General features: G+C 40.6%; 1 protein-coding gene across 1 annotated transcript; it reads left to right on the top strand.

Annotated features, from left to right (window-relative positions):
- LOC109840482 (DNA-dependent metalloprotease WSS1-like) lies at positions 275 to 12,088 on the top strand. Its single transcript, XM_020409151.1, is given in 5 exon segments — positions 275 to 530; positions 627 to 822; positions 9,802 to 9,911; positions 9,913 to 10,370; positions 11,697 to 12,088. Coding segments are annotated over 4 exon segments (900 nt in total). The 5' UTR covers positions 275 to 390; the 3' UTR covers positions 10,367 to 10,370; positions 11,697 to 12,088.

Genomic DNA, 15,740 nt, shown 5'->3' with positions numbered 1-15,740 from the left:
TTTCAACAAGAAGACTGATGACATTTTGAGTGAAGAAATACAAATGTGGTTGTATAGGAAACTTATTATTTTTCTGGTTTACCAAAGGAGATGAATCTTAAAATAGGAATCCTATTACAAACCAACCGGGGAACAGAACGCGTAGATTAACGGGTCAAGTTGGGCAGGATTCAACCGAAACCGACCCGATATCTGCCGCCCATTACCCGCAAGTTTACAGACGACGCCTACAAAAGGCTTCATCGCGTTTAATTTCAAAACATTTGCCCCTTTTCGCCTCTCTCCTCTCAGCCGCGGGGAGAGCAGGGGAAAAAGCACCGATCCCTTTTCTTCCGCTCTTAATTCTTTCAAAAAAATCTGATCTTTATCGTTCTAGGGTTAGCGTTTGCGATGAATCTCCAAGACCTGCACAAGGTTTGGGAGATCAAAGCCCTAAAGAAGCCCGGCCTCATCCTCGATCGGATCGCCAAGCAGGTGCAGCCCATTATGCGGCGGCGGGAATGGAGGGTCAAGCTTCTCTCAGAGTTCTGGTCAGAAACCCTAGCCCTAAAAACCCTAATTTTGTTCTTCTTCTCGTTTGTTATTTCTTTGTCTAACCTTGATTTTGTTTGGTATTTTGTTTGTAGTCCGTCCAATCCGGCGCTTTTAGGGTTGAATGTGGGAGGTGGAGTCGAGGTTAAGCTTAGGCTGCGGAGGCCGAAGAGGGATTGGGATTTCTTCCCATTTGAACAAGTCCTTGATACGATGCTTCATGAATTGTGTCATATTCAGCATGGACCTCATAATGCTCAGTTTTACAAGCTCTGGGATGAACTCCGAGTGGTTTTGTGCCCTTTACTTTCTTTCTTTTGTTTTTAATGAGTAACGATAGCACAGTACTCTCTCCTACACTACATATGCACTACGATAAAGGGAAGTGTGAGCTCCCTTGATAAAGGGAAGTGTGAGCTCCCTTGACGAGTCATCAATTTAGAAAAAATATTGAAGAGAATGGACTCCACATTTTTCTCTCTTGTAGTGTATACACGTAGTGTAGTTATCACTGCTAATAGTCTATATGGTTCGATTGTCACTACTCATGTTTAATATATAGTTAACCATTAAATCACAACTTAATTGTTTCCTATAAATATATTTGGTGAAGAAGAATATGGTTTGAGTAATTGTATACGTATTATAAAGCAAGGAAAGAGGATAATGGAGATGTTTTTATGCTTAATCGAATAATGACATCCAAGTGGGATGTCCTAATGTTTTCTACTTGGACATGGTTAATGTTTGTTTTTATAAGAAGAATTACTTATCCTTTTCTCATCATTCCATGTTTTAGTTTTTTGAACTTCTTCAATACTAAATGAAATAAAACATGATTTCCATTGACATGTTTATGGAATTAATTGCGCAAAAGTACATTATATACTAATTACTAATGATTCTTGCAACTCTGACCAACAAATGTAAGTTATCCTGTATCACTGACTTTACCGGCTTACATGTTTTAATAATGAAATACATTCATAATGATGCGTTTGATTCTTAATGATTGAATTCTACCAGCTCTGGGATGAAATAACGTTGGTGTCTCCCCGAGTTTTTGCTTTATTACAAATGGCTAAAAATTTTTATCCATCAAAATCTTCTTACGCTTGTTAGTTTCAATTTATCATGGACTGTAGTTTGATGGGATTTTAGTGCACTCCTGGATTTTTTTATTCTTCAGAGATAAGTATCCGCTAATGGTTGTCAAGATACATTATCATGTAAAACACACTTTTCATGACAGTACTTCAAACTATTCTCGAATAAATTTCACATAGATAGTTACAGTTGCAAAATTTTTTAGCTGTAAGAAGTTGTGTATTGTGTTATAATGTACAAGTACTTCACATGAATTTCATGTCAACAAGTACCAGATACTATGATGGGGACATCCGGACACATACACGGGATTTTCGCCGAGTTTATCAGCGAAGGAGACGCCAGGTTGCAGCACTATGGTTTTGATTTCAATTGTAATAAATTAGTTTGAAATTTGAATTTTTGAATTACAAAATTTTGAATTTCGAATTTCATTTGGCAGCTAATTAGTTAAGTGGTTGTATTTTGGTTATGAGAGAGATTTGAGGGATTTAGAGGATTTTCCAAATCTGTACTTTTCTTATTTAACTCTCTTGAAATCAGATTGAAGAAGCATTGAAGATGAATAAAAAAATTCGTGTTAGCCTAATTATGGTGTGAAACCCTAGGTTAATACGTATTTTCTGTCTTTGTTTCTTTTCAAAGCTGACAACTGCAGTCTTCATCTTCTCCACGCAACACACAACAGAACTCCTCCTCTTCACAATTAAACCAATCAGCCCACCAACTTCGTCTTCTTCCCTCCCTTGTCCTATTCCCTCCGCCGACCGCAAACGCGCCTGCTCACGTCAACACCCAATACCCCAACTCCACCGTCCTACTTCAACATCACATAACCTTTTCTTCCAGACCCAATTAATCTAATTATTTACAACCCCATCATTCCCTGTTCCTTCTCCAGAAGCAACCACCTTTCAGGCAATCTAACGTCACCCTCATCCACAAGCTCCGCCCCCCCTGTTCCCCTTATTCAGCCGCCAACTCTCCTCTGATCTCCCCACGTCAAACAGTCCGCCAAATCTTTCTTTCTCACTTCGCTGCAAGCCACCAAACCACCGGTCGTCGCCGGCCATCCCCTCCTCCACCACAGACCATCCCGATCTCTCCCCTGTTTCCCTTCCTTGTTTTTTTGCGCCAGCAACCAATAGCCAACGCCCAGAATCCCTTCCTACTCCAGTCACCGCCCTGATCTGTTTTCCCCATCCACAGATCCATTCAACCCCTCCTGCTCTCCTCCTAATTGAGCAGTCCCACAAACTCAGCTCCTCCTCCCTGCTATCCTTTCGACGGACAGCCCCAGCTGGCAGAGACAGATCTGTTAAGTGAGCGAGCGAATCTGTTGCTAAGTATTTTTACTTATCCAAATATTACACTTTGAACTGTATTGAGAGAACGAATCATTACATTTATTTTCTGGATCATTTGCAAAAGATTTGAACTTAGTACATTGCAATTTTTGCTTAAAACCCATCGAAAGCTACACTTTATTCTTGAGCTCCCTGCCTAGATCGATCGCTGATTTGGCGAAGCATTGCTGTTGTTAATCTTCATACCTGCATCACATTGTTTCGCATCATTTTGGTATCAGAGAACCTGGTTCTAGGTTAGGAAATTTGTTGAGTCTTTATTATTTAAAAAAAAAAATTAGTCATCTCATTTATTTTTTGTACACCCACTCATTTCATCGCATTTATTTGTTAGTGCATGCCCACTCGTACCGGTCTACCCTATCGTTTAGGAGAGTCAAGTGAGTCGACTAGTGAGTCCAGTATGTCAGGTAGTAATGATCCCGAACTCTATAAGAAACTCGATGAACTAGCAGGACAATTAGGTGCCGTAGTCCAGGGTTTAACGAATCTCCGAAATGAAACCAACGAAAATTTTGCTAGGCTCGAAGAAGCTCGTGTTGCAACTCCACCGCCGCCAGATCAAGGTTATCAACATATCGCCCCGCCGCTGCAAGGTCAAGGCTATGGAAAGCGGCCCCCACATCAACCAGTACATGATCCGGACGCGCAGTACCTGAGGAGTATTAAGATCAACGCCCCTACCTTTGACGGCAAGCTCGACCCACAAGCTTTCTTGGACTGGCTGAAGAGCATGGATCGTTATTTTGATTGGTATGCCCTGACGGAACCCCGAAAGGTCAAATTCGCCGCTATGAAACTTACCGGACCTGCCTGCCAATATTGGACCAACCTCGAAACGTTGAGGCACATTAGATGTGAGTTACCGGTTACAACTTGGCGAGAAATGACCAACGAACTTAAGCAGAAATACCTTCCGCCATCATTTTATCATCGATTGCTAGATAAGTGGCATCGTCTCACTCAAGGCACCAAATCCGCAAAAGATTACGTTGCACAATTTGACGAACTGTTCACTCGATGCAACACTATTGAACAAGAGGCGCCAATGAAAGTCTTGTCGAAGTTTAGAGCTGGATTGAGAAATGATCTACAAACCGAACTCTTTGCTCGGGGAGTAGACACCCTTGAAAAAGCTTATGCGTTAGTTCAGGATCTAGACGAATCAAAATCCCATCAGTCTTATAGGAGTCAGGATTATAGAAATCATTCTTCTCAACCTTCCCGTGCCACTACTTCTAGTCATCCTCCGAGTCGATCTAATCCCAGTTCTTCCCAGTCTAAAGTCGATTCCAAAGGCAAGGAACCGGAGAGAGATTTCTCTAAGATTGGCGCTCATGTCAAGTGCTACAAATGCCAAGGGTATGGACATGTTTCTGCGAACTGTCCGACCCGTCACAAGGTTGCTATAATCGATGGACAATACGAATTTGAACCTGAGCTTGATAGCGACGAGTTTATCCATCAAGTTGATGATGATACCGATGATTTCGAGGATGAGGTAGATGATACTGTCTTAGGTTGTCTTAGGCAAATCGAAACTCCTACTGTATCAGTCGTCAGATGCGCCACCTCTCAATCCAAGGTTGTTGATGATTGGAGACGTACCTCCATTTTCCATACGTTCACAAAGATTGGTGATAAAAATTGTAAAGTGATCGTGGACAGTGGAAGCTGCATTAACGCGGTCTCCTCAGCAGTAATTGCTAAGATTGGTCTTAAAGTTGTACCCCATCCTAATCCATATAAAGTATCATGGATTAACGACACCACACTCAATGTCCAAGAGAGATGTTTAGTCCCTCTCCAATTTTCCATTTATAAGGATAATGTTTGGTGTGATGTTCTGAAAATGGATGTGGGTCAAGTTATTCTTGGAAGACCCTGGCTATTTGATAACGACGTTCATATCTTCGGGCGATCCAATATGCTATTATTCGAGCATGACGGGAAGAAGGTCAAGATCCTTCCGGTTCAACCGAAAGGTAATGACAAGAAGCCCGATCCAAACAAGTTTTCCCAAGGCGTTAATCTAATTGGAGCTAAAGAGATTGATCGTGAACTGTCCAATGGAGCTCCCATTTTCGCCCTCGCTGCTAGAGAAGCTCCTAAGGATATTGCTAATATAGCTCCCCCAGAAGTCGCTCCTGTGTTGGAAGAGTTCTCTGACGTCTTCCCTGAGGACCTCCTGGACCAGTTACCCCCGATGCGTGATATTCAACACGCAATTGATTTAGTCCCGGGAGCAACCCTTCCCAATTTGCCTCACTATCGAATGAACCCCAATGAGCATGCAGAGTTAAAGAGGCAAGTTGATGAGCTGCTGAAGAAAGGCTTTGTGAAAGAAAGCATGAGCCCTTGTGCGGTTCCCGCATTATTAACGCCCAAGAAGGATGGTACATGGCGTATGTGTGTGGATAGCCGTGCAATCAACAAGATCACGGTGAAATATCGTTTCCCCATTCCCCGGTTGGATGACATGCTTGACTTAATGTCTGGAGCCACCATCTTCTCTAAGATTGATCTTAAGAGTGGCTACCATCAGATTCGCATCCGTTCTGGTGACGAATGGAAGACCGCTTTCAAGACGAAAGATGGATTGTATGAGTGGATGGTCATGCCCTTTGGCTTGACTAACGCTCCGAGCACTTTTATGAGAGTGATGACTCAAGTACTCCGCCCCTTCACAGGAAAATTCTTGGTGGTGTACTTTGACGATATTCTTATTTACAGTAATTCTCGCGAGCAACACGTGGACCATCTGCGTCAAGTCTGTGCCGCGTTGAGAAAAGAGCAACTTTATGCCAATCCTAAGAAGTGCACTTTTCTTACACAACAAGTCATTTTTCTAGGATTCGTGGTCTCGTCTGAAGGGATATCCGCTGACCCTGAAAAGATTAGAGCTATTGAAGAATGGCCCGAACCCAAGAACATTAGAGACGTTCGAAGCTTTCACGGACTCGCTACTTTTTATCGTCGGTTTATCAAGGGCTTCAGTACCATCATGGCCCCTATTACCGATTGCTTGAAGAAAGGTGAGTTCGAGTGGTCAAAAGCTGCTACCAAGGCATTCGAAGAGATCAAGCGCAAAGGATGTCGCAGGCTCCTGTTATGCGCCTGCCCGATTTTTCTAAAGTCTTCGAAATTGCGTGTGACGCCTCTGGTATTGGTATAGGTGGAGTCCTATCTCAAGAAGGGCATCCCGTTGCTTACTTTAGTGAGAAGCTGAATGATACGAGGTAACGTTATTCCACCTATGATAAAGAGTTCTATGCGGTAATACAATCTCTTCGACACTGGCGTCACTATCTGCTCCCACAAGAATTCGTCATATATTCTGACCACGAAGCTCTTCGATATATTCACTCCCAAAAGAAGTTGAACGCTAGACATGGTCGATGGGTTGAGTTCCTCCAGGATTATACCTACACGATCAAACATAAAGCGGGAGTAGAAAATAAAGCCGCCGACGCACTCAGTCGTCGCATGCACCTCCTCTCCACTATGAGTGCGGAAGTTATCGGTTTTGAGAAAGTCAAAGACCAATATGAATCGTGCCCTGATTTTGGCGAAGTTCATACTTTGCTAAATGATGGAGTGATCCGTGAAATTGATGGCTTTCTCCTGAAGGATGGATATCTCTTCCATTTTCGCAAGTTGTGTATTCCTGACACCTCCCTGAGAGAATTCTTAATTTGGGAACTACACGCTGGAGGCCTTGCAGGACATTTTGGAAATAACAAGACTGTCGAGGCAGTGGAAAGTCGCTTCTATTGGCCAAGTATGAAACGAGACGTTGTTAGACTAGTGAGTAGATGTCACATCTGCCAATTGGCAAAACAACGTAAACAGAACACTGGTTTGTACACTCCTCTCCCTGTGCCAAATTGTCCATGGCAGGATGTTAGTATGGATTTCGTGTTAGGACTCCCGAAAACGATTAGAAAACACGATTCTATCTTTGTTGTTGTGGACCGCTTCTCCAAAATGGCCCACTTCATACCATGTTTCAAAACTTCCGACGCTTCTCATGTGGCCAAGCTATACTTCAACGAAGTTGTTAAACTGCACGGGCTTCCGAAAACAATCGTGTCAGATAGGGATGTTAAATTTACAAGTTATTTCTGGAAAACCCTTTGGCACAAAATGGGAACTAAACTTCAATTCTCTACGGCCTTTCATCCCCAGACTGACGGTCAAACTGAGGTAGTCAATCGGAGCTTAGGTAACCTTTTGAGATCGCTAGTTGGTGAGAATCTTAGGAGTTGGGATCAACATTTGCCTACTGCTGAATTTGCTTATAATAACTCTGTTAATAGGTCTACAGGTGTCAGTCCAGCTGAAGTCGTGTATGGTTACAAACCTAGACAGCCTATAGATCTTATCCCCGTGTCTGCACATCATAGAGTATCTGAGTCAGCATCTGCATTTGCATCTCGCATTCATGACTTGCATAAAGACATCAGTAAGAAGATCAATGACAGCAATGCTAACTATAAAATGCGAGCAGATCTAAGAAGAAAGTTTAAAGAATTTAATGTTGGTGATTACGTGATGGTTCGGATACGTCCGGAACGGTTTCCTCCGGGAACTGTTAAAAAGTTGCATGCGCGAAGTGCAGGACCTTTTAAAATTCTCAAGAAAATTAATGATAATGCTTATGTTCTCGACCTTCCCGAAGGTTTTAATATTGGTTCGACTTTTAATATTGAGGATTTAGTAGAGTACAAAGGCCCACATTTTAACCCTGACAACCCACTGGTTGATGAGCCTACCCCTGAGCCTATTTCTGAGAGCTCCCCTTTACCTCCACTTCCCCAGATATCACCCACATATACAGCACACGACATTGATACTATTATTGATGATAACATTGTTTCTACTAGCAATGGTGGTATCCGCAGGTATTTGGTACGTTGGAAAGGACGACCTGAGTCAGATGACACTTGGCTCGATAGGGATGACTTGCAGAGGCTGGATCCAGATCTTCTTGAGCAGTATGACAGTCGTTCTGATTTACACTCGACGGGGTCGAGTTCTCTCCCACCCGGGGAGAATGATGGGGACATCCGGACACATACACGGGATTTTCGCCGAGTTTATCAGCGAAGGAGACGCCAGGTTGCAGCACTATGGTTTTGATTTCAATTGTAATAAATTAGTTTGAAATTTGAATTTTTGAATTTCAAAATTTTGAATTTCGAATTTCATTTGGCAGCTAATTAGTTAAGTGGTTGTATTTTGGTTATGAGAGAGATTTGAGGGATTTAGAGGATTTTCCAAATCTGTACTTTTCTTATTTAACTCTCTTGAAATCAGATTGAAGAAGCATTGAAGATGAATAAAAAAATTCGTGTTAGCCTAATTATGGTGTGAAACCCTAGGTTAATACGTATTTTCTGTCTTTGTTTCTTTTCAAAGCTGACAACTGCAGTCTTCATCTTCTCCACGCAACACACAACAGAACTCCTCCTCTTCACAATTAAACCAATCAGCCCACCAACTTCGTCTTCTTCCCTCCCTTGTCCTATTCCCTCCGCCGACCGCAAACGCGCCTGCTCACGTCAACACCCAATACCCCAACTCCACCGTCCTACTTCAACATCACATAACCTTTTCTTCCAGACCCAATTAATCCAATTATTTACAACCCCATCATTCCATGTTCCTTCTCCAGAAGCAACCACCTTTCAGGCAATCTAACGTCACCCTCATCCACAAGCTCCGCCCCCCCTGTTCCCCTTATTCAGCCGCCAACTCTCCTCTGATCTCCCCACGTCAAACAGTCCGCCAAATCTTTCTTTCTCACTTCGCTGCAAGCCACCAAACCACCGGTCGTCGCCGGCCATCCCCTCCTCCACCACAGACCATCCCGATCTCTCCCCTGTTTCCCTTCCTTGTTTTTTTGCGCCAGCAACCAATAGCCAACGCCCAGAATCCCTTCCTACTCCAGTCACCGCCCTGATCTGTTTTCCCCATCCACAGATCCATTCAACCCCTCCTGCTCTCCTCCTAATTGAGCAGTCCCACAAACTCAGCTCCTCCTCCCTGCTATCCTTTCGACGGACAGCCCCAGCCGGCAGAGACAGATCTGTTCGTATCGCCGTTTTCCGCCTTTACAGCATCGTCGTCGCTCAGTTTGTCACACACGTCCGCATCCAGTTCGCCGTCGTCGATCCGCCTCCAAAGGTCTCTCACGTCGAGTCTGTTCAGACCGACGCAGGTTTTGTTTTCTTTCGACCCTGTATTTTCGGAACTACTGTTGCGTACGTGTTATTCTCAATTTTATTATCAATTGATTGCGCTGTATTAGCTTGATTAAGTGAGCGAGCGAATCTGTTGCTAAGTACTTTTACTTATCCAAATATTACACTTTGAACTGTATTGAGAGAACGAATCATTACATTTATTTTCTGGATCATTTGCAAAAGATTTGAACTTAGTACATTGCAATTTTTGCTTAAAACCCATCGAAAGCTACACTTTATTCTTGAGCTCCCTGCCTAGATCGATCGCTGATTTGGCGAAGCATTGCTGTTGTTAATCTTCATACCTGCATCACATTGTTTCGCATCATACTAATATCACATTTTATAATTATGGCATAAATGTAAAGCTGAGTTTTTACATGAGGATCTGGAGAACTATTCATAATTTTTATATTTATGCTGAGCCACATTCCAATTGAATAGCTTCAGTCTAACAGCTACATTGGGATTTTTCATTACATTTTCTTTTTGTAATTCATCTTTCCAGGAATTTTGTGTTATTCATTGTCTCAAACATGTCAGTGCAGGAATGTGAGGAATTGGTATCAAAGGGTATAACTGGCACCGGACAGGGGTTTGATGCCCGAGGACAACGATTGGGTGGGTTTACTCGACAGCCTCCATTGTCGTCTCTTCGGCAATGCAGCAGCAGCAGCGGTTAAACGTGCACGTAATGGCGCCCTATTACCTTCTGGACCTAGAAGATTAGGCGGGGATAGTGAAATTATGACTGCACTGTCTCCAATACAAGCTGCTGCAATGGCTGCAGAGAGGAGAATGCAAGATGATTTGTGGTGTGGCTCTGGGTGGCACGAAAGTTTCAGTGCACCAGAGAGTGAACTTGGAAAGTTCGAGCATTCTACATCAGTAGGTTGTGGGGAATCTTCAAAAAGTGGTAATGTTTCCAGGGGTCCTTGTAATGATGATAAAGATCAGAGTGGTTTAATTGTTGGTTCTGTGAATACATCCGCGCTTGGTAACAGAGCTGGTGGAATATCAATATCTAGTGGTTCATCTTCCTGTGGGAGCATAGGTGATGCTGAAAATAAAGTGATCTGGGAATGCAGTATATGCACTATGCACTTTGTTTAATCAGGTATTATCTCTTCTCCCCCTCAAACTCATACTTTATTCAGTAATATTTTGAGCATGAATTTATTTATTGCTGAAGCCTGAAACCTTTTTACCATTAACTTCTATCATGACTTGTTTAAAAATGATTTGTGTATATCTTGGTTAATAAAGTTCAATGAATGACTAATAGGCTAATATTATATGGACATAGTTAAGTAATTAGAGGATACATGACTGGAGAAATCAAGTGATATGGTTCTGTTTTCCTATTTGGAATCCAGTGGTTTTCTGAAATTTCCAGGGAATTTTAGAGCACAAGCCCCTATAGTCATCATGTTTCTTATGCTGAGTGTCTTGTGATGTTGTTTCTTTTAAGTGGAACTTTAGCATCAGAATATTTTGGATGATTTGTCTGGACTTAAGTTTTTTTCAGTGGAACATCCTGATATAGTGACTAATTATAGAATTATGAACAAGACTTTAAGGAGATATTTCAATTTGTTCCCATCTGTGTGCTTATCAAAAGTGTACAAGTCGAGCTGGATAATTCGGGCTTGACTGGTAATGTTTCTATTAGAGTAGTTAGTATACACATCAGAAGATTATGTATTATATTCCATTTATTTTACAATATACAGAACTTGACAATCCCTCTTTGGGATTGACGTCGTATCAGAACCAAAACCCTAAAAGTCTCCTTGCTTATCACTAAATCCACCATTAAGCAGATCTACATCTTGATGAAGTGATTGTTTGTCCTACACTAGTCTTGAAACAATGATAACTTAATGTAAATCAAAGTGAGCGACAACTGTAATTTCTCTGGAATAGTTTTGAAACTGTAGGAAATTTACACCATCTCTAAAAAGTGATCTCAAAGTGTCAAATAAGCCATATCTTCTTTGAGACCTACTTATTTAAATTTGAACATTGTCTTATGTGTCAAGTCCTAAATGATAGGTGGTTGATGGTTCTTTAATCTAAACTTTGCTATCAGAAGTTGGCTTAGATATTCTCTACAGCTTTGCTTTAGAATTCCAAAGCTAAATTCAGGGAAAGAAAAATCTAAAATCCACTGACAAACCAGCTTGAGAAATCAAGTGATATAATTCTGGAATACAATGTACACTTTCGATGCACAGTATCCACCCTATTATGAAGGCTCCTTCATTATTTACTTTGTCTGAAGTTAACTGATTGTTGTCAACAGTAATGATAGGTCTTTTGGACATCCATTTACTCATGGTCATATTGTTGCTGATTTATAGTCATCACTTACTGATGCTCCATTTGATGTTTTTATGGAAACTGAAGTCATTTGAAATTTGAATATGTTGTATCACAACAGCCTTTGACACTCATATGTGAAGCTTGTGGCACTCAAAAGCCAAAATCTGCTGCATCCAAATTCAAAATATGGACATGTAAGTTTTGTACCTTGGAAAATGACAGTAAGCTGGAGAAATGTTCTGCTTGTGATCGATGGCGGTACTCATATGGTCCACCAGTGTCCACCCGTGCACCCAATTGCGGCACTTGACAGTTCTTTACAGCTACTCAATGTAAAAGGATGATATCGTTTTTCTTGTAAGCTATCTATCTCTTTACTTTTGACCAAAAGAAAGAAAAAACAGAAGAAAAAAAAGAAAGAAAAAAAATTGTTTTGCATCAGTAAACAGTCTTTTCAGCCTCCTCCGTGTTTGATTTCTGAATACTTATTAAGCATAAGCAGTTTGTTTCTGCTACCTGACCATGCTTTCTAGATTATCTAATTTCTACTTTAGTATCACTTGGTAATCATCATTTAATATTATGCATATTCTTTCTTCTCCGAGTTACACCATGGAGTTAAGATCTTTTTCTTCTAAAATATTTGGCACACACTATTGCTGTGATTCAGGTAGTGATGAAATTATCTGTCTTGTTTTGGGATTTATTCTTGATTATGTTGTCTTGACAAGGAAATTTCTTTGTCACATAATAAGTAATAACTCTTTAGCTTTGTCGATATAAAGCTTACTCTTTCACAAGGTTGTGGAAAGATGAAAGCAGAGCGACGCGCTGAAGCATTGCTCACACTTTTTTGGGCTTTGGCAGCAAAAAGCGCTAAGTAAGAAAGCTATCCAATTTAAATATGTATAAATATGTTGGAGGAGAGAATTGCGAGGAGAAAGTGGCTTCAAGCCTTCAACTGGAGGAGGTGGAGGAGCTTCGACTGGAGACGGTGATGATGATGGTGAGCTTCGACTGGAGATGGTGATGATGAGCTTCAATGAGGAGCTCAAGAGAAGGTGATGCCATGATGGTGATGATGAAGGCGGAGATTGCTGGAGAAAGGTTTGGAGGCGGATCTGAGAGCTAATTTGGTGGCGGGAAGTAATGGAGTTAGCCGGAGGGAGGGGATGAGGCGGCTGGAGCGGGAGTTAGGGTCAGGGTTTATTTTCGTCTCGAGTCACAAAAGCGGAGAGGAGAGAAGCAGAGGGTTTTACTTAAGAAATCAGGTCAGGTTAAGGTTCGGATTGGGTACAATGTAAACCCGTATTTGTTATTTTTAAAGCATTACACATTTTTCAGCGCTTATCAACGGTTTTATGAGTTTTCTGCCACTTTTTCAAGCAGAAAGTGCCAAGTCTGATTTCATTGGCCGCTTTTGACCAAAACGGAGTGGTAAGGCACCGCTTCTGCCTTGCAAACCGCTTAAGCGGCCAAAAGTGGGGCTTTTTTTGACACTGCTTTTTCATCCTTAAGCCATCATTAAGAACACACACTATTGCTGGTGATTCAGTTAGTGATGAAACTATATGTCTTGCTTTGGGATTTATTCTTGAGTATGATGTTTTGACTAGGAAAATTATTCATCACATAAATAATAACTCTTGTGTTATTTTGAGATACAGCTTACTCTTTCGTCATTAAGAGCCATCATTAAGATTCTAAGAAGTTATCAAGCAGTACAATGATGGAGCTTGCATTAGCATGGTATAGGACTAGCTATGGAAAACTTTTATGTCTCCGCCTCAACTCAAGAATAACTATTATCACATATTCTGTCTCTATTGTAGCCTCTAACTCGTCTGTAGTCTTTGTGACTTGCCAGTTGTCTTATATCCTTGATCAACATGCTCATCATATCATGCTCCATTAGTCAAATTGAGAAATGCTCTCCACTTGTTTTTTTCAAATTTTTAGTATCATCTGATTTTTTTTTTCAAGACAGCAGGTAATGAAATGTTCAAACTGGATTCTACAACCTTTTTCCTCACTTCATTATCATATCCGAATTAATTTGTTGTCTTTATTAACATCGATAACTAGCTCATCGTAAAATATTTACTCGTGCTATCAGATTCTGTTTTCTTGTTTAACGGATCCTTTGTGAGAGACCGGCATCATGAACAAATCATTATTTGCCATGCCAATGCCCAAAAGATCTTTTGAATTTTCATTTAGAAAGATATATTGCTAGCTTCTCCTATAAAGGGAACTTGCTTTCTTTGTTCCGATGTTCATTCTTTAAGGAGAATTCGAAAAAAAAGTTCCCAAAGTTTCCACCCATCCAAGAATTCCAACATGAAGAGCTTTTAATATAGTGACAGTATGAAGGGATTTATGGCTTGGAACCATTTGAATATTCTAAAACATTGCTTTTGTTTTTCTTGTTTTAAACACTGTGCTTAGGCCCTGGGATTTTATGGTAGTTTTTCCCTTCTTTCCTTTTCATCATTTCTTTTAGACCCCTGTGATTTTCCATTAGTTCTTCCCTTTTCTCCATTTCTCTTGGGCCCCTGGAACCAAAGACTCACCCTTCTAACCCCTTGACAGAATGTCAAATTTTGTCATTGTGTCATAGAAAGGTTGCTGGACTGAAAATTTTATAAGTTAGCAGAAGAGTCCGTATTGGAGGCATAAAGAGTTGGTGGATTATTGTTTACTGAGTATAATATTAAAATAAATGGAGAAAAGGTGTAGGGGTGACGAGGCAGAATATCTGCAAACTTCAGGGTCCTAACCACTGTTCTCTATGTATATTAGATATCTTAACACCACCAACCATGTGATATACCATCTTTTTGGTATGCTACTTAAAACAGTAGGTGCCATTTTCCAACCAAAATTTATTACTCCTTTTGGAACTATATAAATCTCAAGTATCATCCTTACGCCACAAGTTTCTGAGATCTCAATACTGTTCTACACAAGGGTGTAGATCTAAACATTATCATCAGCAACACCGTCCCATGGTTTTAGCAAAAGAGCACCGATCTTTTCTTTTTTGGATGTAGACGTGATAGTATGTTACATCAGGGTTATATGCTTGTTTCTTTGGATTCCTCTTCTTCCTGATTAAAAAACCAACTCAATGAAGGCTCAGCAAAATGGACAGAGCAGATGATGATATCCTTGTTCACCAAATGAGTCTTGAAGATCTTATGTCCTAATGGATGCCCATATATGCCTGAAGATCTCATTTCATAATGTCTAAGTCATTGTTTGCCTTGTACAATATATGGGTATAATGCTTAGAAAATAGTAACATAATGCCAATGGGCTGATCATCACGTAGATGCCTTCATGTATAATGAAAGATGGACATGAACCAAAATGGGGGATAGCAGTAAGCTGGTGATATTGCTAAGATTGTTGTGACTGATGGATGGCAAAATGGTGGGAATAGAAATTGTTCCAGGCTTTGCAGCTCCCTCAAGCACCTTTCGGAATCATGGCAGACATTGGAGTAAATACGAGCCGGTTCAAAGATTTATTTGCAGAAGCAGTGAAACCTATTTTTGCAGAAATTGATTTCTAAGGTGCTAGGTCAATTGGTCAAAGGCAGCTGAAAAAGAGAAAGTGATGCCTGGAAGAAGGCTACTAACAAGACCTGCCTTATGATTATAAGAATTTTATAGAAATGAATATAGGTTCAAGAGCTAATATCGATTCAGTATTATCTTACTTTGTGGTTCGGAAAAACCAGTATTAAAATGATCGTCCTCTGTTTACATATGATTATTGGTTTAAACATTTTGGTTGCTATTATTATTAATCTTCCTATTATTACTATTAATTATTACTACATACAGAAGGAGATATTTTCAACCTTGAGTTAATGTTTTAAAATTGGTACCATGATTTCTGCAACTTTTGATTTGGTTCATCACGACTGCATATAGTTTTATTCCATTTTGATTCCTTGATATGTTGGAAAACTAGTGAGGGGTAGTTAATGATTAGTTGCCTTTGCTAGAAAATTTGCATGCATACAGACTCAATGTCAGGAAAATACCAAATTTCGAAGAATTGGCATGCATACAGACTCTATTTAGCTGTGCTTGATTTGAACAAATTTCTCTCCATCTTTATGTGATATAACAAAGTAATTCATTGTACTGCA

The sequence above is a fragment of the Asparagus officinalis genome, chromosome 5, assembly GCF_001876935.1.
Source record: "Asparagus officinalis chromosome 5, Aspof.V1, whole genome shotgun sequence".
Lineage (NCBI taxonomy): Eukaryota > Viridiplantae > Streptophyta > Magnoliopsida > Asparagales > Asparagaceae > Asparagus > Asparagus officinalis.
This window is presented reverse-complemented; position numbering and strand designations above follow the sequence as displayed.